Source organism: Bufo gargarizans, chromosome 9, assembly GCF_014858855.1.
Source record: "Bufo gargarizans isolate SCDJY-AF-19 chromosome 9, ASM1485885v1, whole genome shotgun sequence".
In the NCBI taxonomy this organism is placed as follows: domain Eukaryota; kingdom Metazoa; phylum Chordata; class Amphibia; order Anura; family Bufonidae; genus Bufo; species Bufo gargarizans.
Window position 1 is genome coordinate 158,557,114 of NC_058088.1, and position 26,630 is coordinate 158,583,743.

The 26,630-nt window shown below is 41.9% G+C and overlaps 1 protein-coding gene across 1 annotated transcript in view; it reads right to left on the reverse strand.

Annotated features, from left to right (window-relative positions):
* Positions 1-2,342: 2,342 nt before the first annotated feature.
* LOC122919827 (DENN domain-containing protein 1A-like) overlaps positions 2,343-26,630 on the reverse strand; it is a 43,281-nt gene continuing 18,993 nt past the window's right edge. Inside the window, exons 3-5 of the mRNA XM_044269018.1 lie at positions 9,581-9,709; positions 3,930-4,182; positions 2,343-3,697 (exon numbers count right to left, since the gene is read on the reverse strand). Of these exons, the coding sequence (XP_044124953.1) occupies positions 2,474-3,697; positions 3,930-4,182; positions 9,581-9,709 (1,606 nt within the window). The 3' untranslated portion in view covers positions 2,343-2,473. The remainder of the gene's footprint in view (positions 3,698-3,929; positions 4,183-9,580; positions 9,710-26,630) is intronic.

Here is a 26,630-nt window from a genome sequence, read left to right on the forward strand (position 1 = left end):
GCACCACTGCTTCCATTCACTTCAACAGGTGCAGAACTGCAGTAACCAGCTTCATTCATGACAAAGCAGACGAAGCCTGGTAGTTCCGTCGCTTGCCTGAAACAGCTGATTGGTGGGGGTGTCAGCCCCCCGCTGTTCAGATTATGATGACCTAGCTTATTGGTGGGGGTGTCAGCCCCCCGCTGTTCAGATTCTAATGACCTAGCTTATTGGTGGGGGTGTCAGCCCCCCGCTGTTCAGATTATGATGACCTAACTTATTGGTGGGGGTGTCAGACCACCGCCGGTCAGATTCTGATGACCTATCCTGAGCAGAGGCCATTCATAGTAAAATCCTGGACAACTCCTTTGAAGTGGTTGTGCAAAGTTTAAAAAGTTATCCCCTATCCACAGGATAGGGGACAACTAACTGGTGTAGGTCCAGCACTTATCTCGAGACCAGGAATAAGAATCTCATTCCCTGTCCTGATGGAGCAGCAGGTTGAGTATGCACTCTGCCGCTCCATTCATTATGGGACTGCTGGAAATAGTTGCGAGCTCTACTGTGGATAGGGGATACGAACAAATCTTGGCACTCAGTCCCGACTTAAGATCCAGACTGCTCCATCAGCTAACCCAAACATATAGGCTGTATAGACAATTGTTGCATGTGGTGTCCATATAGCATGTTGCGATGTAACTACATGGTGTAATGGGTTATACAGAATTTGAACGCTAAAGACCAAATTGACTTAACGACAAAATAATACATTTTCCAGGAGCCACAATTTATAGTTCCTAATATCAAAATCACTGCATTCACCCTGCACAATGAGGATGGCCGTTATATCACAACTAGTAGACATTACTGGCCGAATAATATATTAGGTTTGTACTTTACCAGTAACCAGGACTGTAGCTCATCTGTCAGACATTTGTTGATTTTGGGGGCTCATGGTCTACAACAAATCTGTACATTACACAACAACCACTGGATGCAGTCATGCTCTCTCGCTTTGGCAGTATTACATGCTGTAAATGGGCACAATGGCCACAAATGTCCCTGTAAAGCTCCAAAAAGACAATTTCACATTGCAAAAAAAATGAATGAATGGAAAATAAAGCTGTAGTATGTACGACAGAGCGAATGAGAAGTAACGCAGCTTAGTTCTACCAAATACCAACTTCTTTGACCATTTCAGCTCAGGCTTAAGGCAGCTGAAAAACAACATTCTCAAAAAGAAAGAAAAAAAACTAAAAACTACTTTTCACAAAAATACTCCTGTGAACCATGACTGGAACCAGCAGGAAAAACTGAAACGTTTAAAATGACTTTATAAAGAAATTTAAAAGCGTTTAACACTGGATATTATGATCAAACCACGTATACATCTATACTGCTCCATGTGTATTGGTGCAGAGCTCACATGCAAGGGTTCCTGCCTTTTATTTCATGGCAGAAGCCAGAGCCAACTAAGTGGTTTTAGTCAGATAAGTGATCAATGGAAAAATAAAAAATTACCCCAGGTTGTCTTATTGTGTAGTACAAGACTTCAGTGAGCCTACCTAGTGCCTACCTGTAGGTGGCAAACAATATACAGAACAGTAAGATAGGTTGTGTATATTGACACTTATATTTACTCAAATCCACTTTTCTATGGCTCAGCTAAGAGAGACCGTCACCTAAACACGGTCTGTTGGTCTTGCACGCGGAGAGTATGTAGATAATATAGTGTGCAAACTACACTAGAAACTAGTACATTCTGTGCCCTAGATACTTAAGGACTATCATTTTTGGTGATCCAAAACATCAAGTTGTGGGACCTAAAACATCTACTTTATATCAACTGATGTGTCGAGGACCTAGAGTAGCAACTACTATTAGATCTTGTTGTGGAGCCTGAAGGCATTGTGTACTAAGTCACAGAAATTGCTATCAACAAGTGTATGTGTTCTTCTACACAGCTATCAACTATTTGATCCTTAAGTGTCTGTAAAATCTTTATACAAAACTGAGTGTTTCACCACAATGATCACATTTGCTATCACAATGATCAAATTTGCTACAGAAAACTAAAAACTGTGCTGCTTTATAAACTGCAGCACATGGTAATAACGTGTGCTAACACATCATATAGCACTTCCCGGGGACTCGGTGGGGAGTTAACTAGATAAGCAAAGTGTCAATTTACAGTCCTTGACAGACCACATACTGCGATGTCTGTACAGCATCAGAAGCTGTTTTTTTATGATAAATCGCTGGATTCAGTAGTTCTACATCAAGACAAATTCCAACCAGAAAGTTGTCAAGTAGACAACAGTGAAAAACTGGGAGTCACCCAAGACTAAAGAGTATAATCAGTCAACTGTGATTAAAGCCTTTAATTCCAAAATGTCTGAAATTTGAGAGCAAATATTTGATTTCCTGGTCATTCCACAAGTTCTTTTAACTACTGGACCACTTGCTCCTCAACCAAAATCTAGAAATTTAAATCCTACTCAAAAGTCTCCCATCGCTTCCGGAGTTGTTCTACTTTGCCTGGTGTTGGAGTTACTGCTTCTTTAGTTTTGGACAGCAGCTCATCAAAAGGATCCTTGGGCTGACCTGGTCTAGAAGGGAGAAGGACAGGGTCAGAATTTTTTGAAGGTCTAGGAGGTATGGCTGGATACTCCCTGGGCTTGTCTTTAGGTTTGGCCGGAGGCTTAGTCATAGGGAAAGTTCTATGGCCAGATAGGCCAGTCATAATTGGTGGAATGTTTTGCCGTGTTTCTGAGGTCATTTGACTTTGTTGCATTAACGTGTTGACTGTCATGCCAGATGGAACATTGCTTAGTGAGCTACTTCCTGGCAAGGCTGGAGTTGGGCGTCTCTGGCTGTGATAAAAAACAGACCTTGAGAAAGGAGAGTTGGAGACAACTGGTGGAGTAAATGGTCTCGCTGTAATGCCTATCACAGAGATAGAATGGTCCGGTGGCATTGCTTGAATAAATGGGTTAAGGGGTGAATGTATAAATGCAGGTTGTGGTGTGGAATATCCTAACTGGTGAGGGAAAGCTGCAGGAGTAAAATCACTGTGTAGAGAGGTAAAACATGGAGTGCTGGAGTAGTGTGGTGCTTCAGAGCTCTGAAGACCACTACCTAGAGGATGCATGGGGTCACTCTGGCCCTGAGCTGCCATTAAAGGATCTAAAAGACTAAGAATATCATCATTTACAGATATATCAGTAGAAACTTTAACAGGCTGTAACAAATCCATAGAACTAGAATCAGAAACTTGTCTGTGTCCATCCGATACTGATGGTTCTCCAAAGGGTCCTTGTATAGTTTGCAAAGGAAAGCCAATGTTCTCCCCAAGCTGTAGTGTTCCTGATTCAGCTACTGCTGGTACATTTTGCTGCTTAGAGACTCTAGGTGCTGGTGGGGGTGGAACGATTCCCAACTCTGGCGTTTTCCTTCCATGTGGTCTCGGGATGGTGATGTTACCATGGCTGCTAATGCCAGATGTTCCTTCTTTATCAACAGATAATGAAGTAATTTCCCTATGTGGAGTACTGGAGTCGCTCCCAGTAAGGGATGTCTGTTCCTCAGGTGAAACCTGGAGATATTTGTTAGGAATAGCCATGTCATCTTGCCCCATGCTCCACAGTTTATTGTACGGGTGGTTGTATTTCATTGGTGGCACCAATCGATTTCTTTCTGGTACTGTGAGATCCATTCTCTGTCAAAGAAAATTAGATTAAAATGATGTAACATATATTTTCAGAGAAAGCGGTTTAAATCTGTGTTGTAGCCCAGGGCAAGATACTTTTATACAGAAATCTTGGAAACCACAAGTTTATGTAATATTATAATAATACCATATACCACTAGTGGACTGGTGCCCTATGTGGTATTCCGGTTTTGTTGCTAACCAATCTACTTTTTCTATTTATTAAAGTCGGATACTTCACCTGATAATCAAATGTAAAATGGTCTTCATGATCATCCTTGGGGGTTCTCAAATCTTCCAAACTCTTGGCTTGACTTAAAAGTGGTGGTTGTGATTCCACACTGAAATTACTAAAGATATCTTCTAGTAGATTGATATTTGGGACCTCCTTATGTGATGGATCATGGTCCAGCACTGAATCACTTTCCTTTTCTGGACTGATAATCTCATCACCATCAGCATCTGATTCCTTCAATGTTCGATACTGCTGGGGCCTAAGACAAGTTAAAAGCATAAGTCAGATGTCATGTACACAATTCATTTCATGGAAAAATATTTAGAATGAACAGTGCTGAGATCTTTCCAAATATCTTTTTATACCCAGGCCTGTAACCATGACAACTAGTCAGGACAGCTAGCCAGACAATGCTTTGGTAATTGATATCTGCACACCTTCTTGAAGGTGGGTGCTAACAGAGGGATAAGTCGATATCTGAGAGAAATTCTATGGCACACCAATTTTGACTGATATTACAGTGTAGTTTTATTCATTCTTTTTGAACACTTTGTGTCACATTACATCCAATATTATTCAAGGCATAGCATACGATTATGTACAGTTGTCCCGACGTTTCGGTCACTAATGACCTTTATCAGGGGATCTGTAATCCATGCGCCCAGGAGGAAAGGGATGTGTATGACCGAAACGTCGGGACAACTATACATAATCGCATGCTATGCCTTGAATAATATTGGATGTAATGTGACACAAAGTGTTCAAAAATAATGAATAAAACTACACTGTAATATCAGTCAAAATTGGTGTGCATAGAATTTCTCTGAGCTAGCCAGACAAGACCATCAATCCATGATGGTAGATTCCTTGAGGAAGTTTGAGAAGGGCCTGGAGCCTTTCTTGAAAGTTATAATATCACAAGTTATGGGTTATGGTTAGGGATGAGCGAATTTCATATTTTGAAATTTGTTTGCGGTTTATTTGGTGGTAAAAGCAGAATTGCGTTATGTATTACATTACCACGGACCATATTGCGATTCTATGACGGAATGCATAAAGGAATGCCTTTAGAGGCATTCCGTTATTCATTCCATCATAATAGAAGTCCATGGCCTGCATAACGGATCCATCCCGTTTCCGTTAAGCAGGAGAGTACTCCCATGCATAACGTAAACGGGACAGATCCGTTATGCAGGCCATAGACTTCTATTATGACGGAGTGAATAATGGAATGCCTCTAAAGGCATTCCGTCATAGAATTGCATTATGGTCCGTGGTAACATAATCCATAACGCAATTCTGCTTTTACCACCAAACAAGGTGCAAACCTAGTTATGATTGTAGGTTGGAATTGATGGACCTTTTTTCAACCTCACCAACTAAGTTAATTTAGGGAACACAGGATTTGCTGCTTACAGTGGGCTAAACATAGTGAGGTCCCTGCCTGAGCACATATAACTATGATCAGTTTTCTAATTGACACCATATAGAGTCTAAAAGTTAACACCTTCAGGACCCTGCCATTTTTCACCTTAACGACCAGGTCATTTTTTGCAAATCGGACATATGTCACTTTATGTGGTGATAGCTTTAAAACACTTTTACTTATCCAAGCAATTCTGCGGTTTTCTCTTCACATATTGTACTTCATGACGGTGGTAAATTTGAGTCAAAATATTTAATTTTATTATCATAATTTTTTTTTATTACCAAAAATGTGGAAAAATTAGCAATTTTCACAATTTTTATTTCTCTGCTTTTAAAATAGATAGTGATACCTCCTAAAATAGTTATTACTTTACATTTCCCATATGTCTACTTCATGTTTGGATCATTTTGTAAATTACATTTTCTTTTTTTGGGACGTTAGAAGGCTTAGAAGTTTAGAAGCAAATCTGGAAATTTTTCAGAAAACTTCCAAAACTCACTTTTTAAGGACCAGTTCAGGTCTGAAGTCACTTTGTGAGGCTTACATATTAGAAACCACCCATAAATCACCCCACTTTAGAAACTACAACCCTCAAGGTATTCAAAACAGATCCTACAAACTTTGTTAACCCTTTAGGTGTTCCACAAGAATTAAAGGAAAATGTAGATTACATTTCAGAATTTCACTTGTTTGGCAGATTTTCCATTTAAATATTTTTTTTTCCAGTAACAAAGCAAGGGTTAACAGCCAAACAAAACTCACAATTTATTACCCTGATTCTGTAGTTTACAAAAACACTCCATATGTGGTAGTAAACTGCTGTACGGACACACGGCAAGGCGCAGAAGGAAAGGAACGCCAAATGGTTTTTGGAGGGCAGATTTCACTGGGATAATTTTAAGTTGCCATGTCACATTTGAAGACCCCCTGATGCATCCCTAGAGTAAAAACTCCAAAAAAGTGACCGCATTTTAGACAATACACGCTCAAGGTATTCAAAACTGATTTTAGAAACTTTGGTGACCCTTTATGTGTTCCACAAGAATTAAAGGAAAATGTAGATTAAATTTCAGAATTTCACTTTTTTGGCAGATTTTCCATTTTAATAAATTTTTCTAGTAACAAAGCAAGGTTTAACAGCCAAACAAAACTCAATACTTATTACCCTGATTCTGTAGTTTACAGAAACACCCCATATCTGGTCGTAAACTGCTGTACGGGCAAACGGCAGGGCGCAGAAGGAAGGGAACGCCATATGGTCTTCGGAGGCCATATTTCACTGGGATAATTTTAAGCTCCCATGTCACATTTGAAGACTCCCTGATGCACCCCTAGAGTAGAAACTAAAAAAAAAAGACCCCATTTTGGAAACTACGGGATAAGGTGGCAGTTTTGTTGGTACTATTTTAGGGTACATATCATCATTTTTGGTTGCTTTATATTATACTTTTTGTGAGGCAAGGTAACAAAAAATTGCTGTTTTGGCACCGTTTTTATTTTTTGTTATTTACAATGTTCATCTGATAGGTTCGATATGTGGTATTTTTATAGAGCATGTTGTTACGGAGACGACAATACCAAATATGGTATTTTGGTGTTGTTTGTTTCAGTTTTACATAATAAAGCATTTTAATTTTTTTTTTTTTTTTTTCGTGTCTCCATATTCTGAAAGCTATTTTATTTAAATTTTTTGGCGACTGTCTTGATGACGGTTTGATTGGTACTATTTTAGGGTGCATTTGACTTTTTGATCACTTAGTATTACACTTTTTGTGATGTAAGGTGACGAAAAATGGCTTTTTTGACACCGTTTTTATTTTAATTTTTTCAAGGTGTTCATCTGAGGGGTTAGGTCATGCAATATTTTTATAGAGCAGGTCGTAACGACGTGGCAATACCTAATATGTATACTTTTTTTTATTTACGTTTTACACAATAATATTTTTGAAACAAAAATAAAAATCATGTTTTAGTGTCTCCATAGTCTGAGAGCCACAGTTTTTTTTTTTTTTTGGGCAATTGTCCTAGGTAGGGTATCATTTTTGCAGGATGAGATGACAATTTGATTGGCACTATTTTGGGGTGGATATGACTTTTTGATCGCTTGCTATTACACTTTTTGTGATGTAAGGTGACAAAAAATTGCTTTTTTGACACAGTTTTCATTTTTTTTTACAGTGTTCACCTGAGTGGTTAGGTCATGTGGTATTTTTATAGAGCAGGTTGTTATGGACGCGGCGATACCTAATATGTCTACTTTAAAAACATATTTTTTTTACATTTAACACAATAAAAGCATTTTTGAAACAAAAAAAAATATCATATTTTAGTGTCTTCATAGTCTGAGAGCCAAAGTTATTTTTTATTTTTTGGGCGATTGTCTTAGGTAGGGGCTCATTTTTTGCTGGATGAGGTAATGATTAGATTGGTACTATTTTGGGGGGGCATACGCCTTTCTTATCAGTTGGTGTTGCACTTTAAATGATGTAAGGTGACAAAAAAATCTTTTCTTACCTTTTTATTCGGTTAGGTCACGTGATATTTTTTATAGAGACGGTCGATACGGATGCGCCGATACCTAATATGTCTACTTTTCTTTTTTTCCCTATTTTTTTATTTATTTACTTTATTTTGGGTAAAGGACGTTTTTATTTTTTTTACTTGAAATTTTTAATTTTTTGTTGTAAAAGTTAATTTTTTTACTTCTTTTTTGCACTTTATTTTTTGTCCCACTCTAGGACTTCAATTTTTGACAGTCTGATCCCCTTTACAATGCATTACAATACTTCTGTATTGTAATGCATTGGCTGTTAGTGTAATACACTTACAGCTTCCTGTTTGTGAGATCCAGGGTGCTGGATCTCAAAGGCTGTCACGGAAGGTAGCCACGATGCCTAAGGAAGGCATCGGGCGGCCATCCCTGCCATCGGGTCCCCGTCACAGCAGCGCGGTGACCCAATGGCAGTTCACTCCCCATACATCGCACGTGCCGCAGTGCGAGGGTTAATTCGCCGGCATCAGTGTTTTCACCGATGCCAGCGCATACAGCAGGGGTTCGGCTAACAGTGACTGTTGGACCCCTGCCGCTGATGGGGCGGGCACAGCTCCAGCACCTGCCCGATCACCATGCAGTACATGTACATCACTGGTCCTTTAATCGCGGCCGGATATGACGTACACGTACATCATGGGTCCTTATGGGGTTAAAGGCTATTTACTGTCTTCAATGTGCAGAGCAGTTCGATATTAAGTGGAGTGATGTGGCAGACAAAACTAACATGTAATTATATATTAGTTTAAAATTATACCACCGTCTCGGGTCATCTACAGTGTTAGGCCTCATGCACACGACCATTGTGTGCATCAGTGGCCGTTGTTCCGTTTTCCGTGATTTTCTGCGGACCCATTGACTTTCAATGGGTCCGTTGAAAACTCGGAAAATGCACCGTTGTTCATCCGCAGCCGTGATCCGTGTTTCCTGTCCGTCAAAAAAATATGACCTGTCCTATTTTTTTGACGGACAACTGTTCACGGACCCATTCAAGTCAATAGGTCCGTGAAAAAACACGAATGCACACAAGATTGTCATCCGCGTCAGTGATCCGTGTCCGTAGGCTACTTTCATACAGACGGATCACAGCTTTTTCAGAGCTAAGTTTTCACTTCGTGAAAACTCAGATCCGACAGTATATTCTAAACACAGAGGCGTTCCCATGGTGATGGGGACTCTTCAAGTTAAAATATACCATCGGATTGGAGAAAACTCTGATCCTATGGTATATTAATAGGGACTCCTGACTTTACATTGAAAGTCAATGGGGGACGGATCCGTTTGCAATTGCACCATATTGTGTCAACGTCAAACGGATCCGTCCCCATTGACTTGCATTGTAAGTCAGGACGGATCCGTTTGGCTCCGCACGGCCAGGCGGACACCAAAACGACATTTTCCTTCATGTCCGTGGATCCTCCAAAAATCAAGGAAGACCCACGGAAGAGAAAACGGACACGGATCACGGAACTACGGAATCCGTTTTTGCGACCCGCAAAAAAAAAAGGTCGTGTGCATGAGGCCTTAGCCAGATCTGTACATAAAAGTTACCATTAACATACACACAAACTATATAACACATGTAAAAATACATCGCCTAATGGATCTTATGTCCTTCAGGCTAATCTGTGGTAGGTGAAAATTAGTTGTAAACAGGAAAGATATGAAGACAGAGACCATTCAAACGGAGCAGAGAAGATAAAGTTTTCAGAGAAAGCAGAAACAGGATCCTCCTCCTGCAGGAACTCATCATCAGAAGAATCTTCAGAAAGGAAGACAGTATAGTGGCGAGTAGGCTTCACAACGCTGAGAAAACAGGAGCAGAAGACAGTTAGCACCATTCCATGTTCTATACACTCATGTACAAGAAGTCTAAGACATAAGATATATTCTGTAGACAATGAAAATCCATGTCTTATAACCTACCAAGTTAAATATGGGTCCTAGCCTACGGTATAGTGAAAAACATATCCCTACAAATTACTGTGTACCATACTGTATTACACCTCAATCTCAAGTATGCACTGTACTAAAAGAGATGATGATTTAAAGGGAATGTATCACATATTTAATTTTAGTTTAATTAATTAATTGAACTAATTAAAAAAGTTAATTTTGACCCTGCGTAACTCCTAAACAGGTAAAAAGAGGTCAAAACTGACACTTCCAGTCTGTTTTTGGGTAAATTCAAACCAAGACTGATATATCACATGACCCCCTTCCCATTGGAAAAATCCAGGCTGAATTTCAATACGGCAGCTTTTAAAATGGTGGATAAAATTGTTTCCTCCACCAAATAATGCAGCCTCCCTTCCAATTAATACTTTCACACATTGGAAGACAATTTGCTACAAATTACTCCAGTTAAAAAGGTGTATCCAGACTTTTGCATCACCCTGTAAATATATAGTCATGGCCAAAAGTGTTGACACCCCTGAAATTTTTCCAGAAAATGAAGTTTTAAATCCAGAATAATTTCTTGCCACTTCAGAACTCTCCAGCTCTTTGTTCCCATCCATTTCTGGGTGCTTCTTGAAGTATGTTTGGGGTCATTGTTCTGCTGGAAGACTCATGACTTAGGACCCAGCTTTATGAGACTGGGCCCTACATTGCAACCCAAAAACCTTTGGTAATCTTCAGATTTCATGTTGCCTTGCACACAGTAAAGGCACCCAGTGCTAGAGGCAGCAAAACAACCCCAGAACATCTTTGAACCTCCACCATACTTGACTGTAAGTACTGTGTTCTTTTCTTTGTAGGCCTCATTCCGTTTTCGGTAAACAGTAGAATGATGTGCTTTACCAAATAGCTCTATCTTGATCTCATCTATCCACAAGTCGTTTTTCCGGAAGGATTTTCGCTTACTCGCGTACATTTTGGCAAACTGCAGTATTGCTTTTTTATGTCTGTGTGTCAGCAGTGGGGTCCTCCTGGGTCTCCTGTCATAGTTTTCATTTTATTCAAATGATGCTCCCTGAGCCTGCAGTACAGCTTGAATTTCTTTGGAACTTGATTGAGGCTGCTTATCCACCATCTGGACTATCCACTGTTACAACCTTTCACCAATTTTTCTCTTCCGTCCACGACCAGGGAGATTAGCTACAGTGCCATGGGTAGTAAACTTCTTGATTATGTTGCGCACCATGGACAAAGGCACATCAAGATCTCTGGAGATGGACTTGTAACCTTAAGGTTGTTGATATTTTTCCACAATTTTGGTTTTCAAGTCCTCAGACAGTTTTATTCTCCTCTTTCTATTCTCCATGCTTAGTGTGACACACACAGACACACAAAGTAAAGAGTGAGTCAACTTCTCCCCTTTTCATCTGGTTTCAGGTGTGATTTTTATATTGAACACAGGTAAGATTGAACGATCATGCTTGAAACAAAGCTGTTTACCCACAATTTTGAAAAGGTGCCAACAATTTTGTCCGGCCCATTTTTGGAGTTTTGTATCAAAGTATGTCCAATTTGCCTTTTTTCTCTGTTTTTTGTGTTGTTCAAACACACAAGGGAAATAAACATGTGTATAACAAAACGTGCAATCGAGATCATTTTTTAGGAGAAATACTGCTTTTTTAAAAAAAAATCTTGGGTGCCAACACTTTCAGCCATGACTTGCATATATATACAGTTGCAAGAAAAAGTATGTGAACCCTTTGGAAGGATATGGATTTCTGCACAAATTGGTCATAAAATGTGATCTGATCTTCATCTAAGTCACAACAATAGACAATCACAGTCTGCTTAAACTAATAACACACAAAGAATTAAATGTTACTATGTTTTTATTGAACACACCATGTAAACATTCACAGTGCAGGTGGAAAAAGTATGTGAACCCCTAGACTAATGACCCCTCCAAGAGCTAATTGGAGTGAGGTGTCAGCCAACTGGAGTCCAATCAATGAGATGAGATTGGAGGTGTTGGTTAAAGCTGCCCTGCCCTATAAAAAACACACACCAGTTCTGGGTTTGCTTTTCACAAGAAGAATTTTTCTTGCAACTGTATATATATATATATATAGAAAAGGAAAGTCCGCAGCACTCCTTCAAGTAAAAAAGTGAAATTTATTCACACATGTCAGACAACGTTTCGGTCCTCTCACAGGACCTTTTTCAAGTCAAGTCACACTTGACTTGAAAAAGGTCCTGTGAGAGGACCGAAACGTTGTCTGACATGTGTGAATAAATTTCACTTTTTTACTTGAAGGAGTGCTGCGGACTTTCCTTTTCTACTGAATTTGTCCCATATCGAGGGACCACCGCGGGCACCTGCACTATTATATTTGCACTGAAGGGAGTGCTGCCTGAATCTTTATATATATATATATATATATATATATATCTATCAGGACCCTACCATTATCTAACTTGGCTTGTAAAAAGGCTTTATGGAAACTGTAAAGTAAAATAAAAACTGCACCACTATTTTAACAAATGAACAAGGAGAGGACCGGGTTGCCATATTCACAGTGATTGCTTTTATCTACTAGTACTTATTTTCATTGTGCATATTTTCTTAAGACTTTTTCAAATACTTGAAGATGTTTAGACTCCTCCGTGAATGAAAATAATTGAGACTTTGCTGTGTTGAGGCCCAATGTACAGGATGTCAAACCCTCATCATCCTTGATCAGGACGGCTGCCTGTAATGCACTGCACATTTCGTTCCCCCCGTGTTAACACCTGCACGTGACACTGGTGACAGCTTGCTTCTCTTTAAATACCATGTCAGACACACATCCTGCAATAGCCGTGGGTAGCGCGGAGCCGGTGTGCATTATTACAAGTGCATGGCTTTCTTTTTAATGAGGAGGATATGCATGGTGAGAAATCACGGACAGGCCTGCCTCACATCACTGTGGCCAGAACTGGTAACTGCTGACAAATGTACATATTTCAAATTTAATTGACATTTAAATGAGCCTGGGATTATAATGGGAGGACGGAGGAAACATAATCATAAATAGCTTTATATAAGACAGGACGGTGAGGAAGCGTTTCCTGAACAAATACTGACTACTGGACTGTAATAAACGTCCCGAATAATGACTGCTCATGTAACAGACTGACATCTTATTTGCTGTACCTTATTCTATCACACGTCTCACTGCTAATAAAGAAAGTACCGTAGATCTAAGTGGCTTACAATTACTAGACTTTGTCGTAAGATGTTCCAAAATTTTAGAAAATCCACCGCACCTAGCTCATCGAGCGGAGATGGCTTAGCTGGAAAGGTCATGGACTAAGGAGGCAACATTTTCCACCAGAATTTTGGCGCAAAGTAAGACAAACCAATAGGTGGTATGAAGTTAGACAAATGTCTAGCCGAGCACCAAATTTATCCTCCAACTGGTCACTGCGATATATTTGAAGCATGTGTACCAAGGGTAGCCTATTCATCTGATAATGATGAGGAGGCAGCTGCACTACATTTTAGGCTCAGAGGTGACAAGTGACTACGGGTTTATTTTTCACTGGCATGTCTGTAATTATATGATGTCAAGGCGTGGAGGAGGTAAGATTATTGTGCCCAATAATGGGGAGCACTGGAGCTGGTACTGTAATGTGGGGGCACAATGTGCCTGAGAGCATCTCTGCAGCAGACAACACAGTGGCTACTGTACGGGTGGACCACCTTGGCTGGCATAGAATAGAGGGAGACAAAGTGGTTGTGGCATTGCATTCGGTGCCCCCCTGGCTTGGTATGGATGGGCACATTGTGAATGGTACTGTGGCTATACACATCTCAGTTCAGACTATTATAAAACAAGTGCACCCTTTGCTTCCCTGCTCCATTTCAGGGCTGGACTGGGAACTTAAAGTGGCCCCGGAAAAAGTAAACTAAAAGTGGCCCCATGTTGAAGGCGAATCTAAATTGACAGAAGGACAGGCAACACAAATAAGCGGGGTCAGCAATAGCATAACAGAAAATAGCATAGTGCCGCACAATATATTACCCCAAAAGCGGTCTCTCTGTGGTGGCCATCAATAGATGCCATTTTCTGTCTCTGTTTAGGATATGGAGCAGATGTCAACACAGCAAAAAACTACTATGCCCTGCTGACCTGCGCTCCGATGTCTCAATATCCACTGTATGTTAATAAAGGGGGCGCGACTGGCATCTAGTGACTGCACCCATAACACCTTATGTAGCAGGGCGCACATGTTACATGCCAAATTCACACTTGGTTTTACCTACTCTTAACACTAGCAATTGAAGAAGCCATAAAACGACTGCCATACAGTAAATTGATGCAGAGATTTGGATCCATGTTCCAGTTGGCAGTATTGTGGCACACATCTACAGTTGTGTTCAAAATAATAGCAGTGTGTTTAAAAAAGTGAAGAAAGTTCAAAATCCTTCTAATAGCTTTTATTTCCATACACACAAATGCATTGGGAACACTACACATTCTATTCCAAATCAAAACATGAAGAAAAATATATCAAATTTGTGTTGTTCCTTTAATTTTTTTTAAGAAAAGTGAATATTAGAATGTTCAAAAAAATAGCAGTTTGTATTCTTCTTTACAAACTCAAACATTCACTATATAAACTGAAAAATGTTTGAAGATTTTGCTTTCCTTTGAATCACTGAACTAATATTTAGTTGTATAACCGCTGTTTCTGAGAACTGCTGGACATCTGTGTTGCATGGAGTCAACCAACTTCTGGCCCCTGTGAACAGGTGCTCCAGCCCAGGATGATTGGACTACATTCCACAGTTCTTCTCTATTTCTTGGTTTTGCCTCAGAAACTACATTTTTTATTTCACCCCACAAGTTTTCTATTAGATTAAGATCCGGGGATTGGGCTGACCACTCCAGAACGTCAATCTTGTTGGTCTGGAACCAAGATGTTGCACGTTTACTGGTGTGTTTGGGGTCATTGTCTTGTTGGAACACCCATTTCAAGGGCATTTCCTCTGCAGCATAAGGCAGCATGACCTCTTCTAGTATGAGAAACATCCCCACATCATGATGCTTGCGCCACCATGCTTCACTGTCTTCACAGTGGCTTGAATTCAGTGTTTGGGGGTCATCTGACAAACTGTCTCCGGCCACTAGACCCCAAAAAGAACAATCTTACTTTCATCAGTCCACAAAATGTCTCTTTAGGCCGGTCAATGTGCTCTTTGGCAAATTGTAACCTCTTCAGCACATGTCTTTTTTTCAACAGTGGGACTTTGCGGGAGCTTCTTTCAGATAGAAGACGCCTATGTAAAGCCAAGCTTCCTGGAGCTGATTGTTGGCTGAGTCCTCGCCATTTTGGCTATTCTTCTATCCATTCGAATGGTAGTTTTTCGCTTTCTTCCACGTCTTTCAGGTTTTGGTTGCCATTTTAAAGCATTTGCTATCATTTTAGCTTAGCAGTCTATCATTTTCTGCACCACTTTATGTTTTCCCCTCTCCAATCAACTTTTTAATCAAGGTACGCTGTTCTTCTGAACAATGTCTGGAACGACCCATTTTCCTCAGAATTTCAGAGAGAAATGCACTGTAACCAGCATGTACAACATTTTCTGCCTTCCTTCCTTAAATCAGGGCAGTTTTTCAAAGAATGAATGACCTCACTCATTGAACTCCACACTGCTATTATTTTGAACATGACCCTTTCAATAAGTGATTGAATTACAGAGAATCAGCAGCATGCATGTCATGACTGTTGGGTCTGTTGGATTTCTATTACTCTACTACACCTGCTAGTAAATTATTTGCCATGTAGAAATATAATTTCTACCAAAAACAGTGATTGATCATGTTAGTGATGTCTGACTGCTATTATTTTGAACACAAATTTAATTATGACATTTTATATTGTGTCGCCACACAAACGTCCATGGTCTGACTCCATCGTTGAGGTCAGTGTCTTTTGTGACCTGTCCTATTTCAAGTCAAATTCGGTTCCTTTTTCACAAAACACAAAAGAGAATTCACAACCACGTTAACCCTCTCATGGCCATGTAGAAATATAATTTCAACCAAAAACAGTGATTGATCAGGTTAGTGATGTCTGAGTGCTATTATTTTGAACACAACTGTACATTGCAGGAATGCTTGGGCTACAAGAAGACCAGTTTGTATGTTCCTCACATCTTTGCGCCTGATTTCTTCCTTCTTTACTGTATAAATGTACTAATATTTGACTTCCTATATAATCATACCTGAATAAAATAATAAAACGTGTAATTTTTATTACTGGTAAGATTGTGAGTGATGATAGTCTATGTACAGCATATAGTCCAGTAAAATCCATTAACTTCCACCTCCCTCCAAAGAAGAGGACATTAAATACATTTTTAAAGTACCATGGTTTAGACTGTGCCTTTTACCATCTTGGGCCACAAGAGGGCACTAAGGTTCCATGCTCATTTTCTTCTACCCAAAATAGGAAGAACCCCCACCCCCCAGCGCCTGTGAAAGGAAATTACTGTATACAAAGAAATTAGCATTTTTTATTCTTTTGTGCAAACTGCTACCTTCAGTTTGTATTGTGATCAGAAAATCAGACAGGTACGGCGATATGACTAAAAATATACATCTCGCATTATCTAAGGAGTCCAGTTACACCTTGCTCCAGTGAACACTAATGAAAGTAGGCAGGGAAAAAAAAAAAAGCAGAAAAATAAGACGCTTTATTAAAGACAGAAAATGGTCATGAAGAACTTGCCAATGTCTGTTTTCCACAGATGTAAAACGGCCTTACACAGGCACCTAAAAGTGCTATAAACAGACGTACTAACGCTATGGAAGGGGATTCGGTCACCAAATAATTCTATTTTATATTAAATAGTGCTCGACGATTGGGCAAAATTGTACTAATAATTGGCCTACCTCACCCTTCATGTGGTTCTAACCAGTCCAACGGGCCAAAAAATGCCAACATATAAGTTCTCTCTACAGAGGCATAGGGCTCTCTGAAGGGCACACACTCCACCGTCATGGGCTCTTTGGGGGCAAGACTTAAAGGGATTGTTCCGCGAAAAATATTCAACAGGTTTCAAACCAGCACCTGTATCTGAATACTTTTCTAATTGAATGTAATAAAATTTTTAGCATAGCCATATATGTATAACGCCACCTGTTCTTTCTTATTTTTCCTATTTCTTTGTCCTGCTCACTGAGATGGCCGCACATGCTCAGTTTCATCCTTCAACTGCCTCCTGAGCTGTGATAGGGAGAGCATGGACACACCCCCTGAGCTGTGATAGGGAGAGCATGGACACACCCCCTGAGCTGTGATAGGGAGAGCATGGACACACCCCCTGAGCTGTGATAGGGAGAGCATGGACACATCCCCTGAGCTCCAGCAGAAAAGACACTTCCCTTGACCTCTGGATCCATGTGAAGTACAGTGCTGGTTCTAGCTTTGTTAGAAAGAGGTTGCCATGTACTATTTGGTGAATGATTTTCATTTTTTACATTAGTCATGGGATAACCCCTTTAAGTAACGCGCCCATAGTCAACAGAGAAGAATCTTTACTATTAGGAACACGCACTAGGACAATTTTTAGGGTTTGGGAGCGAACTATACCCAGTGGAAACCCATACAAATACAGATAAAGCATACAAACTCCACACCGATGTCTCCAGGGCTAACCAATGAGTCACTGTCCGGCCCTGTTCATTTTTCAGAATTGATTAAAGGGGTTCTCTGAGAATTTAGAAAATGAAAATACTTAAATATTACTTTATTGTAAATATATTCCCATATACCTTTCATTATTTATAATGGCTCATTTTGTTTAGGGAGCAATCATTTGGAGAAACAAAATGGCCGCCGTCCTATTAATACACACAAAACCTGTCCTAATCACACAGAAGGACAAGTTACTTCCGAGCACTGAGGTAAAGAGCTGCCTCATCCTTCTCTCCTACTTGTCAGGGATAACGATCCTGAATACAGATTATAAGAACTTTAACTAAACCTTTGTGGGAATGGAGATCATGAGGAGATATGAAGTACAGAAAGGATGGACAGGACAGACTGTGGTAATGGAGACTGCATACAAGTGCTGCTGCTCATTATCCCCACCCTCCTCTCTGTACTTCATGTCTCCTCACAAACTACATTTCTACAGAGATTTAGCTGAAGATCATATTAAACTGTAAACTGTATGCTCTCTGGCTCACTGCTCTGAAGTAGCATGTCCTCCTGTGTGATTAAGACAGGTTTTGCATATACTAATAGGACGGCGGCCATTTTATTTCTCGTAATGATTGCTCCCTAGACAAAACGAGCCATCATAACTAATGAAAGGTATTTAGGAATATATTTATAATAAAGTAATATTTAAGTATTTTCATTTTCCTAATTCCCAGAGAACCCCTTTAACCTGGTACTTTCTAAGGCACAGGAGCAGGGGTTTCATTTAGGGGAAAGGTGTCATGGTGGCAGTCATCCCTAGCCTACACCTTCCTGCAATCCCTGGAGGTTAGCTGCATACTCAGCCAATTCACCACGCCATTGCATCAGTGCTGGCCTCCAATGATCCCATGCTAATGCAGGGCTCCTTTCATCCTTAGGTTCTGTCTCTTAAGTCTGCAGTGACTCCTCCTTGCCTCCAGTTGTCACTGTGCTGTGAGGGTAGCGGTTGTAGGTGGGAGTGCCATGTCCTGACCCCAGAACCTGAGTGATGTGGAGCTGGTGTGTGTCTTCCGTGTGTTATAGAGTGTGTCACTGCTGTGACTGGAGATGGTTGCAGAGCGGACACTCATCCGGGTAAAGCACCACAAGAGATGGTTCATTACACATAGCACAGCGCCCTTTTTTGGGCGTATTAGTGGAAAAAGGAAAAATATCTTTGCCGCTCAGCGATGCAGTTGTCTGTTTTAAAGTCTTTTTTTGCGTGTATTAGTGGAAAAAGGAAAAAATATAAATTTGGCGGCCAGCGGTGAAGTTATCTGTTCAAAAGCCCTTTTTTGCGTGTTTTAGTGGAAAAAGGAAAAATATCTTTGCCGCTCAGTGCTGCAGTTATCTGTTTTAAAGGGAATCTGTCACCTATTTTGACCATATAAAACCGTTAACATAGCAATGACGTAATCAGAGCGCTGTTGCCCTCTGGAACAGGAGTATTGTACAGGCGCAGGCATTCAGCGATACTGCACCTGCGCAGGATTTCGGAGGCCAAGAGAGGAGGAAGCAAGGAAGGTGCAGTGAATAAATTAAATGATGTAGTGGGGAGGGGGCGGAGCCGTAGACAAAGAGAGGAGGAAGCAAGGACGGTGCAGTGAATAAATTAAATGACGTAGTGGAGGGGGCGGCGCCATTCGGCAAGTATGTGGGAGGACATTTATTTCTTAGGAGGCGTGCTGGGCTTGGAAGAAAGGCGGGCTGGGCACTGCAGGGGGGCGTTACTGGGCACTAGAGCAGAGTAATAACGCTCCTCTGGGCACCTTGAGACTTCATTTGCATATCAGAAAAATGGCTTTTTCATCTGAATGAAAAGTGGAATAAAAGAAAGAAGACCCATGCAGGAATGAAGGTACTTTATTGCACATTGCTATGTTAACGGTTTTATATGGTCAAAATAGGTGACAGATTCCCTTTAAAGCCCTTTTTTGCGTGTATTAGTCCAAAAAGGAAAAATATCTTTGCCGCTTAGCGGTGCAGTTTTCTGTATTAAAGCCCAGTTTGTAGTGTATTAGTGGCGAAATAAAAATATATTCGCCGTTCATCATTGCACTTATCTGTTGAAAAGCCTTTTGTGTAAACGTAGAAAAAAAATTAAGGCCTAATTGCCGTTCTGCGGTGCAGTTATATGTGGTGAAGCCCTTTTTGCAGTATGGACCAAATTACGTAATGGTGAAATTTTTTATGTGAAACAGGCTTTCTTTGGGAAAATTGATGGGTGATTGTAGACTTTCTTCTGTATGAACCGAATTACATTATCCTTTCATTGGTGACATTTTTTATTTCAAACACACCAGCAGACTTTGCCTTTACCATCTATTCACAATTAAATCAAGGAGCTTCAGTAAGTTGAAAACATTTATGTGTTTTTATCTGCTCAGTCTGCATTCGATCTCCACAGCATACAAAACATGACAGGAGAGCCTCTGCTTTGGAGTCCAAATCCAGTTTCTTAAGATCAAGAGTTCCATCAGAATTGTGCATAACATTCTTGCTCCCTGTGCAAAGCCATAACAAAAGGACTCCATAGGCATACACATTAGAGGAAGCTGAAGCCCCATGTTGCTTACGGTGGTACATGTTTCTCGCTCTGAAGGAAGCTGGGAAGGTTCAGCCCGAACTTCTGGCTGGGAGACAGGGCCATAGTAAAGACCTTCTGGGGTCTCACATAGGCCACAGGCAGGGAGGTTGGTGGTCTGGTGTTCCTTCCATCTCTCAGGTGGAGTAGGCAACCCTGGGATGAGCGGCTCAGGCTCTGGCTGAGGTCATTCTCGGAAGCAGAGCACACGGTCTGCCGACTCCTCTTTCAGAAAGTGCACTTTTCTTATTGCAGCTGGGTCATCCGGCCATACCTCCGGTGCTGACAACCGGACCAGAGGTTTCTCGAGGCAGATTATCGCTACAGTAAATGGACCGTGAAGGGACTCCATGAGGGTTTATTCCACAGTGTCACCCTTATAGAGGCTGTGGCGGGCCTGAGGAAGGTAACAGGGTTTCACAGAGCGCTTGTTAACATACAGCTCCTGCCCGGTCTTGTCATCTTGAATGAAGCCAGACCCCCTCTAAACCGAGAACCACACCATTCTCCCGGTCCTCCTCTCAAAAATCGGGTCCCTGGGATGGGGTCAATCCCATACCCTGACTGCCCAGTTCTCAATAGCTTTCCGATATTGCCACATATTTCCCCATGGACCGTAATCTCTCTGGGGACCATGGGATTTAGTCCTTCAAAATAGCGATGCTTCCTGGGCAGCGGAGTGGTGACTCCGGCTGCACCAGCCGGTACGGGGAATGCCACCTCTTTAGCTTTCGGGGCCTGCTGCACTTGAGAGACACGTATCTCTTCGGGTGCTGCCTGCATCTCAGGGACTTCATCATCCCAACACATGCCGCCCCAGTTTGACTGACGAGGACGCGCCATCTTGTTTCCTCTCTGGCTAGCACACACTGGTGAAGAAGGAGGGGCTTCAAGGGAGGAGCTTCCACTTACTCTACTTGCACCATAATATCGCTCCTTGTCGGCAGGGCTAGACCTTCCCGCTTCAGATAGGGGCGTTCCTCTACTTTCCCGCAAATGGCAGAATCAGGCGTGGATGCATCAGACTAGATCATCCATGGTGCCACACCAACACTTTGACAAAAAACGGTTTCTTCTGGCTACCTGCCTCAGCTACTATTCTGATGCTGTCACCCGCCTGATGCCACACATCTGATGCCAAGTGCTCCTTCTTTCACCCACCATCTTTAGCGAGTACTGGTATTGCCACCCACCGCCACAGTATGTCACCTTGCCACTCTGTGGTCTCCTGATGCTGCTGCCACCTCCACACTGTCACCTTGCCACTCTGTGGCCTCCTCATGCTGCCGCCACCACCACACTGTCATTGTGCCACTCTGTGGCCTCCTCCTGATGCTGCCGCCACCTCCTCACTGTCATTGTGCCACTCTGTGGCCTCCTCCTGATGCTGCTGCCACCACCTCCACACACTGCCACCTCACCACTATGTCATAGGGCCACGATGTGGACTTCTCATGCTGTTCCCACACGCCCCACTTCATGACTGGGGCACTATTTTGCCTTCTGGCCTGTGTGAGGAATATGGATTATTATTTCATGTTAGCCATGTTCCCACACCATCCATCAGCTGTCAGATAGCAGAGGTAGTGAACTCTACAGGAGGGCCCTGCCTTAAAGCCCAGCCATATGGCAAAGAACTTCTTGCAGGCCACCTTTGATTACAATTTAACACCTCCATTCAGCCAGCCAGGAACCCAGCTAATGGAACAGGAAAAAACTCTCTGCAGGGGGTCTAGGCCAGTCCCCAGTTCAATCAAAATGTATCAGACAGCATTGAACTGGGGATTTATAAGGAATTATGAATCGCCCGTCCATCACAGACATAAACCAGATGCATATTCCTGTGGCCACGATGAACAGGCCCGTGGTCATAGCTTGGTGGTGGGATGCTAGGGAGGGGAGATATACATATCTCCCCACAGAAACCAAATAACGGTACCATGCTGGGACTCTAATGGTAGCCTGAGCCCAGGCAGATCCATTGGTCCCAAAACCACCTCCCTGCGACATTCTGGTCTGGAGCAATGAGCCCTAATCATTTTTTTGGCTCATGTGCTGTCAGCCCAGCAGAGGGCGGGATGGACCCCTCCCAGAGGTCAGTAGGGTCCGGCTACAGGTTAAAAGGCTTGTGCCAGCAAGTGGGCATGTCTTTTCTCTGAAGGAGGGTCATCATGCCATGTGTTTAGAGGGACCTGCAACCTACTGACATCACTGCCCTTCATGTACTTACAGCAAATGACTCATCACAACCCAAAAGGAATCATCCATCTGGTAAACTGACTTTTGCTCTGTTTAATTCTGTTTGTACCATACCACCTGTATTTGAAACCTCAGACCACTCCAGGAGGGTGTAACGTCACGCCTTGGTAACCACTGACCATACGGTATCTCGTGAGCTCGACGTAGCTGACGTCAAGCGGGCACGAGGGGTGGTGTCCCTCACAGCCTGGCTGACATCATCATTTATTTGACCCTTCTTCTGATCTGTCAGAAGCAAGGAAAAATGAGACGCACAATGGATCCTGTCTGTGTAGCAGCTGTAAGGCCTGTATGGTCCCATCAGAATTGGCTTGTGATTTGGTAGCCAAAAGCAGGAGTGGGTACAAAACAAGGAAGACATGCAAATATTCCATTCACGTGTCATCTCTGTTTTAGATCCACTCCTGTTTTCTATGGCATTAGTAATACTGATGGATTACTGACCAAATGCTGACCGAGTTAAGGCAGATGCTCAACAAACAGGATCCGTTTTTTGTGGGTTATTGTTGTGATGGATCAGAGGAAGGGCAAAATAATCAGTGACGTCGACACAAACTTACTGCTGACACCCTCTCCCCTCTGTAGGGGGGCTCCACTTGTATAAGTGTTTAATAGAACAGGTTCTGATAACATCTATGTGGAATTAGCTGACGACGGTGTAAAAGGAGTGCGCTTTTTCTTGGCGCTAACATCGACCTGTAAGGCTGAGTTTATACTTGAGTTATTTGGTCAGTTTTGGCCCCGTAACTGCCCAAATAAGTGAAGTGTGCAGTGATTCTAAGAGCGACTCCTGTCATCTGCATGTCATACGGACTCACAGTATTATTTCACTACTAAAGCAGACTCCCAATGCGTGTTATTGCAAGGCACAGTGTTCTACGCCACTAGCAAGGCTCTCTGCAGCCAGGAAATAGCCATTTTTTAACGAAATTCGCCGTGAATATATTCAGATCGAACCCAATTTTTCCCCAAAAAAATTAGCTCATCTTTAATTGTGTCACCTCCTCAGTGTATCCCCTTATATTGTGTCACCTCCTCAGTGTATTCCCTTATATTGTGTCACCTCCTCAGTGTATCCACTTATATTGTGTCACCTCCTCAGTGTATTACCTTATATTGTGTCACCTCCTCAGTGTGTTCGCTTTTATTGTCACCTCCTCAGTTTATTCCCTTATATTGTCACCTCCTCAGTGTATTCCCTTATATTGTCACCTCCTCAGTGTAGTCCCTTATATTGTCACCTCCTCAGTGTAGTCCCTTATATTGTGTCACCTCCTCAGTTTATTTCCTCAGTGTATCCCCTTATATTGTGTCACCTCCTCAGTGTATTCCCTTATATTGTGTCACCTCCTCAGTGTATTCCCTTATATTGTCACCTCCTCAGTGTATTCCCTTATATTGTCACCTCCTCAGTGTATTCCCTTATATTGTCACCTCCTCAGTGTATTCCCTTTTTATTGTGTCACCTCCTCAGTGTATTCCCTTATATTGTCACCGCTTCAGTTTATTCCCTTATATTGTCACCTCCTCAGTGTATTCCCTTATATTGTCACCTCCTCAGTTTATTCCTTTATATTGTCACCTCCTCAGTGTAGTCCATTATATTGCGTCACCTCCTCAGTGTATTCCCTTAGATTGTGTCACTACCACGATGTATCCCCCCTATAGTGTCTCTTCCTCAGTGTATTCCGTTATAGTGTGTCTCTTACCTGGTGTACCCCGCTATAGTGTGTCTCTTCCTCAGTGTATTACCTTATATTGTCACCTCCTCAGTGTTTCCCCCTATAATGTGTCTTTTCCTCAGTGTATCCCCCTATAGTGTGTCTATTCCTCAGTGTTTTCCGCTATAGTGTATCACCTCATCAGTGTATCCACCTATAGTGTGTCTTTTCCTCAGTGTATTCCATTATATTGTGTTACCTCCTCAGCGTATTCTCTTAGATTGTGTCACCTCCTCAGTTTATTTCCTTATATTGTGTCACCTCCTCAGTGTATTCCCTTATATTGTCACCTCCTCAGTGTATTCCCTTATATTGTCACCTCCTCAGTGTATTCCCTTATATTGTCACCTCCTCAGTGTATTCCCCTTATATTGTCACCTCCTCAGTGTATTCCCTTATATTGTCACCTCCTCAGTGTATTCCCTTAGATTGTGTCACCTCCTAAGTTTATTTCCTTATATTGTCACCTCCTCAGTGTATTCCCTTAGATTGTGTCACTTCCATGATGTATCCCCCTATAGTGTGTCTCTTCCTCAGTGTACCCCGCTATAGTGTGTCTCTTCCTCAGTGTATTACCTTATATTGTGTCACCTCCTCAGTGTTTCCCCCTATAATGTGTCTTTTCCTCAGTGTATCCCCCTATAGTGTGTCTATTCCTCAGTGTTTGCCGCTATGGTGTATCACCTTATCAGTGTATCCACCTACAGTGTGTCTTTTCCCCAGTGTATCCCGCTATAGTTTGTATCGGGGATCTGATCACTAGAGTCACTGTTTGGCGGTATTATTAGTTTGTTCCTGATAAAGTAATTAGGCATTTCTCTGTTCAGCTTTTATTTTCCTTCTTGCGTTGGTATACATACTTAAAGAGGTTCTGCAAAAATGTGATTTAACCAATAGGTTATTTTCTGATGATACATTTCATTATTTCCTTTAAAGGGCTTCTGCAGTTTTTTTAAACTGATGATCTATCCTCTGGATAGGTCATCAGCATCTGATCGGCGGGGGTCCGACACCCGGGACCCCTGCCGATCAGCTGTTTGAGAAGGCAGCAGCGCTGGCAGTAGTGCCGCGGCCTTCTCACTGTTTACCAGAGGATAGATCATCAGTTTAAAAAAAATGCAGAACCCCTTTAAAGGAAATGTATCCATCCATGTATTCCATATAGTTAAACAAAAAACATAAAATACTGCATTTTTCACACTATGTCTAATAATTGGCGCAACTTTTTGGTCTGTACAGATCACTTAACTGCAGTTAACTCATTCTAATCCTGCCTGTAATGATATCACCTCTGTATATTGATAAGACAGGATCCACCATTCACAATAGGTGATTGTCATATCTTATCTATTCTTTCCTTGTACAATGACCTCAGCACAGGTCATGGAGCATGCCTAGAAAACTCTCTCATAGAAGTCACAGAGGTCCCCTCTTTGACAATTGTGTCTATGGATCATGGGACTGCTGTAAAGCAATTTTCTTAATCTAATATATAAAGCTGAGTGTATGTGTGTGTGTGTATGTCCGCTAAAGGAATCCGCACCGTCGCATTTACAATCACAAAATTTGGCACACAGGTACATCAGGTGTCCGGGAAGATTTTAGACCAGATCTCAGCTCTCTAGGACATACCGTTCCTGAGATATTCCCAAAAAATGCATTAGACAATAGAAGCCTGGTCACATGACCCTTAACAACCAATAGAAGCTCGCAGGCAGTTAGCCTCCACATACACAGTTTTACTCCAGGTTTCCATAACAACCCAGCCATTTATCTTCACTGCTGTAGGAGATCTTTAAAGGAAATCTGTCACAGGATAATTGCTATTGAAGTAAAGCCATAGCCTAATAGCACTTAGTACCTTATTTCCAGATGTGCCTTTGTTCCAGCAATAGATGTTTTTATCCTCTGAAAATCCTGTTTATTTGGTATGGAAATGAGCCAGTAAGGTGCCCAGAGGGGTGTGACTCTTGCAGGAAGGAGCACAGACACGCCCCCTGCCACAATGTGTCCACCCTCAAAAGATTAAAACCCCGCCCCCAGGTCCCGCTAAGCCATGGCCCTGGTCTGGTTAGGCCATGCCCCCTCACACTCCTGAGCCGACGGGGATTGAAAAAATGAAGGTAAAAATCAACTTCTGTCAGCTGCAGGGGTGGGAGGGAGGGTGACTTTCTCCCTGCAGCTCACACTCAGACAGCACAGTGCTGCTGTCTTAGAGTGAGCTATTTAAAAGGACACGCCCCTGATCTGGTTAGGCCATGCCCCCTCCCACTCCTCAGCCAACTGAGATTGAAAAAATGAAGTTAAAAATCAACTTCTAGGTCCCGCTAAGCCACGCCCCGATCAGGTTAAACCACATCCCCTCCCACTCCGCCTACAGGGATTGAAATAATGAAAGTAAACATCAACTTCTTTCAGCTGCAGGGATGGGAGGGAGGGTGACTTTCTCCCTGCAGCTCACATTTAGACAGTACAGTGCTGCTGTCTTAGTGAGCTGTTCAAAAAGACACGCCGCCGATCCAGTAAAAGC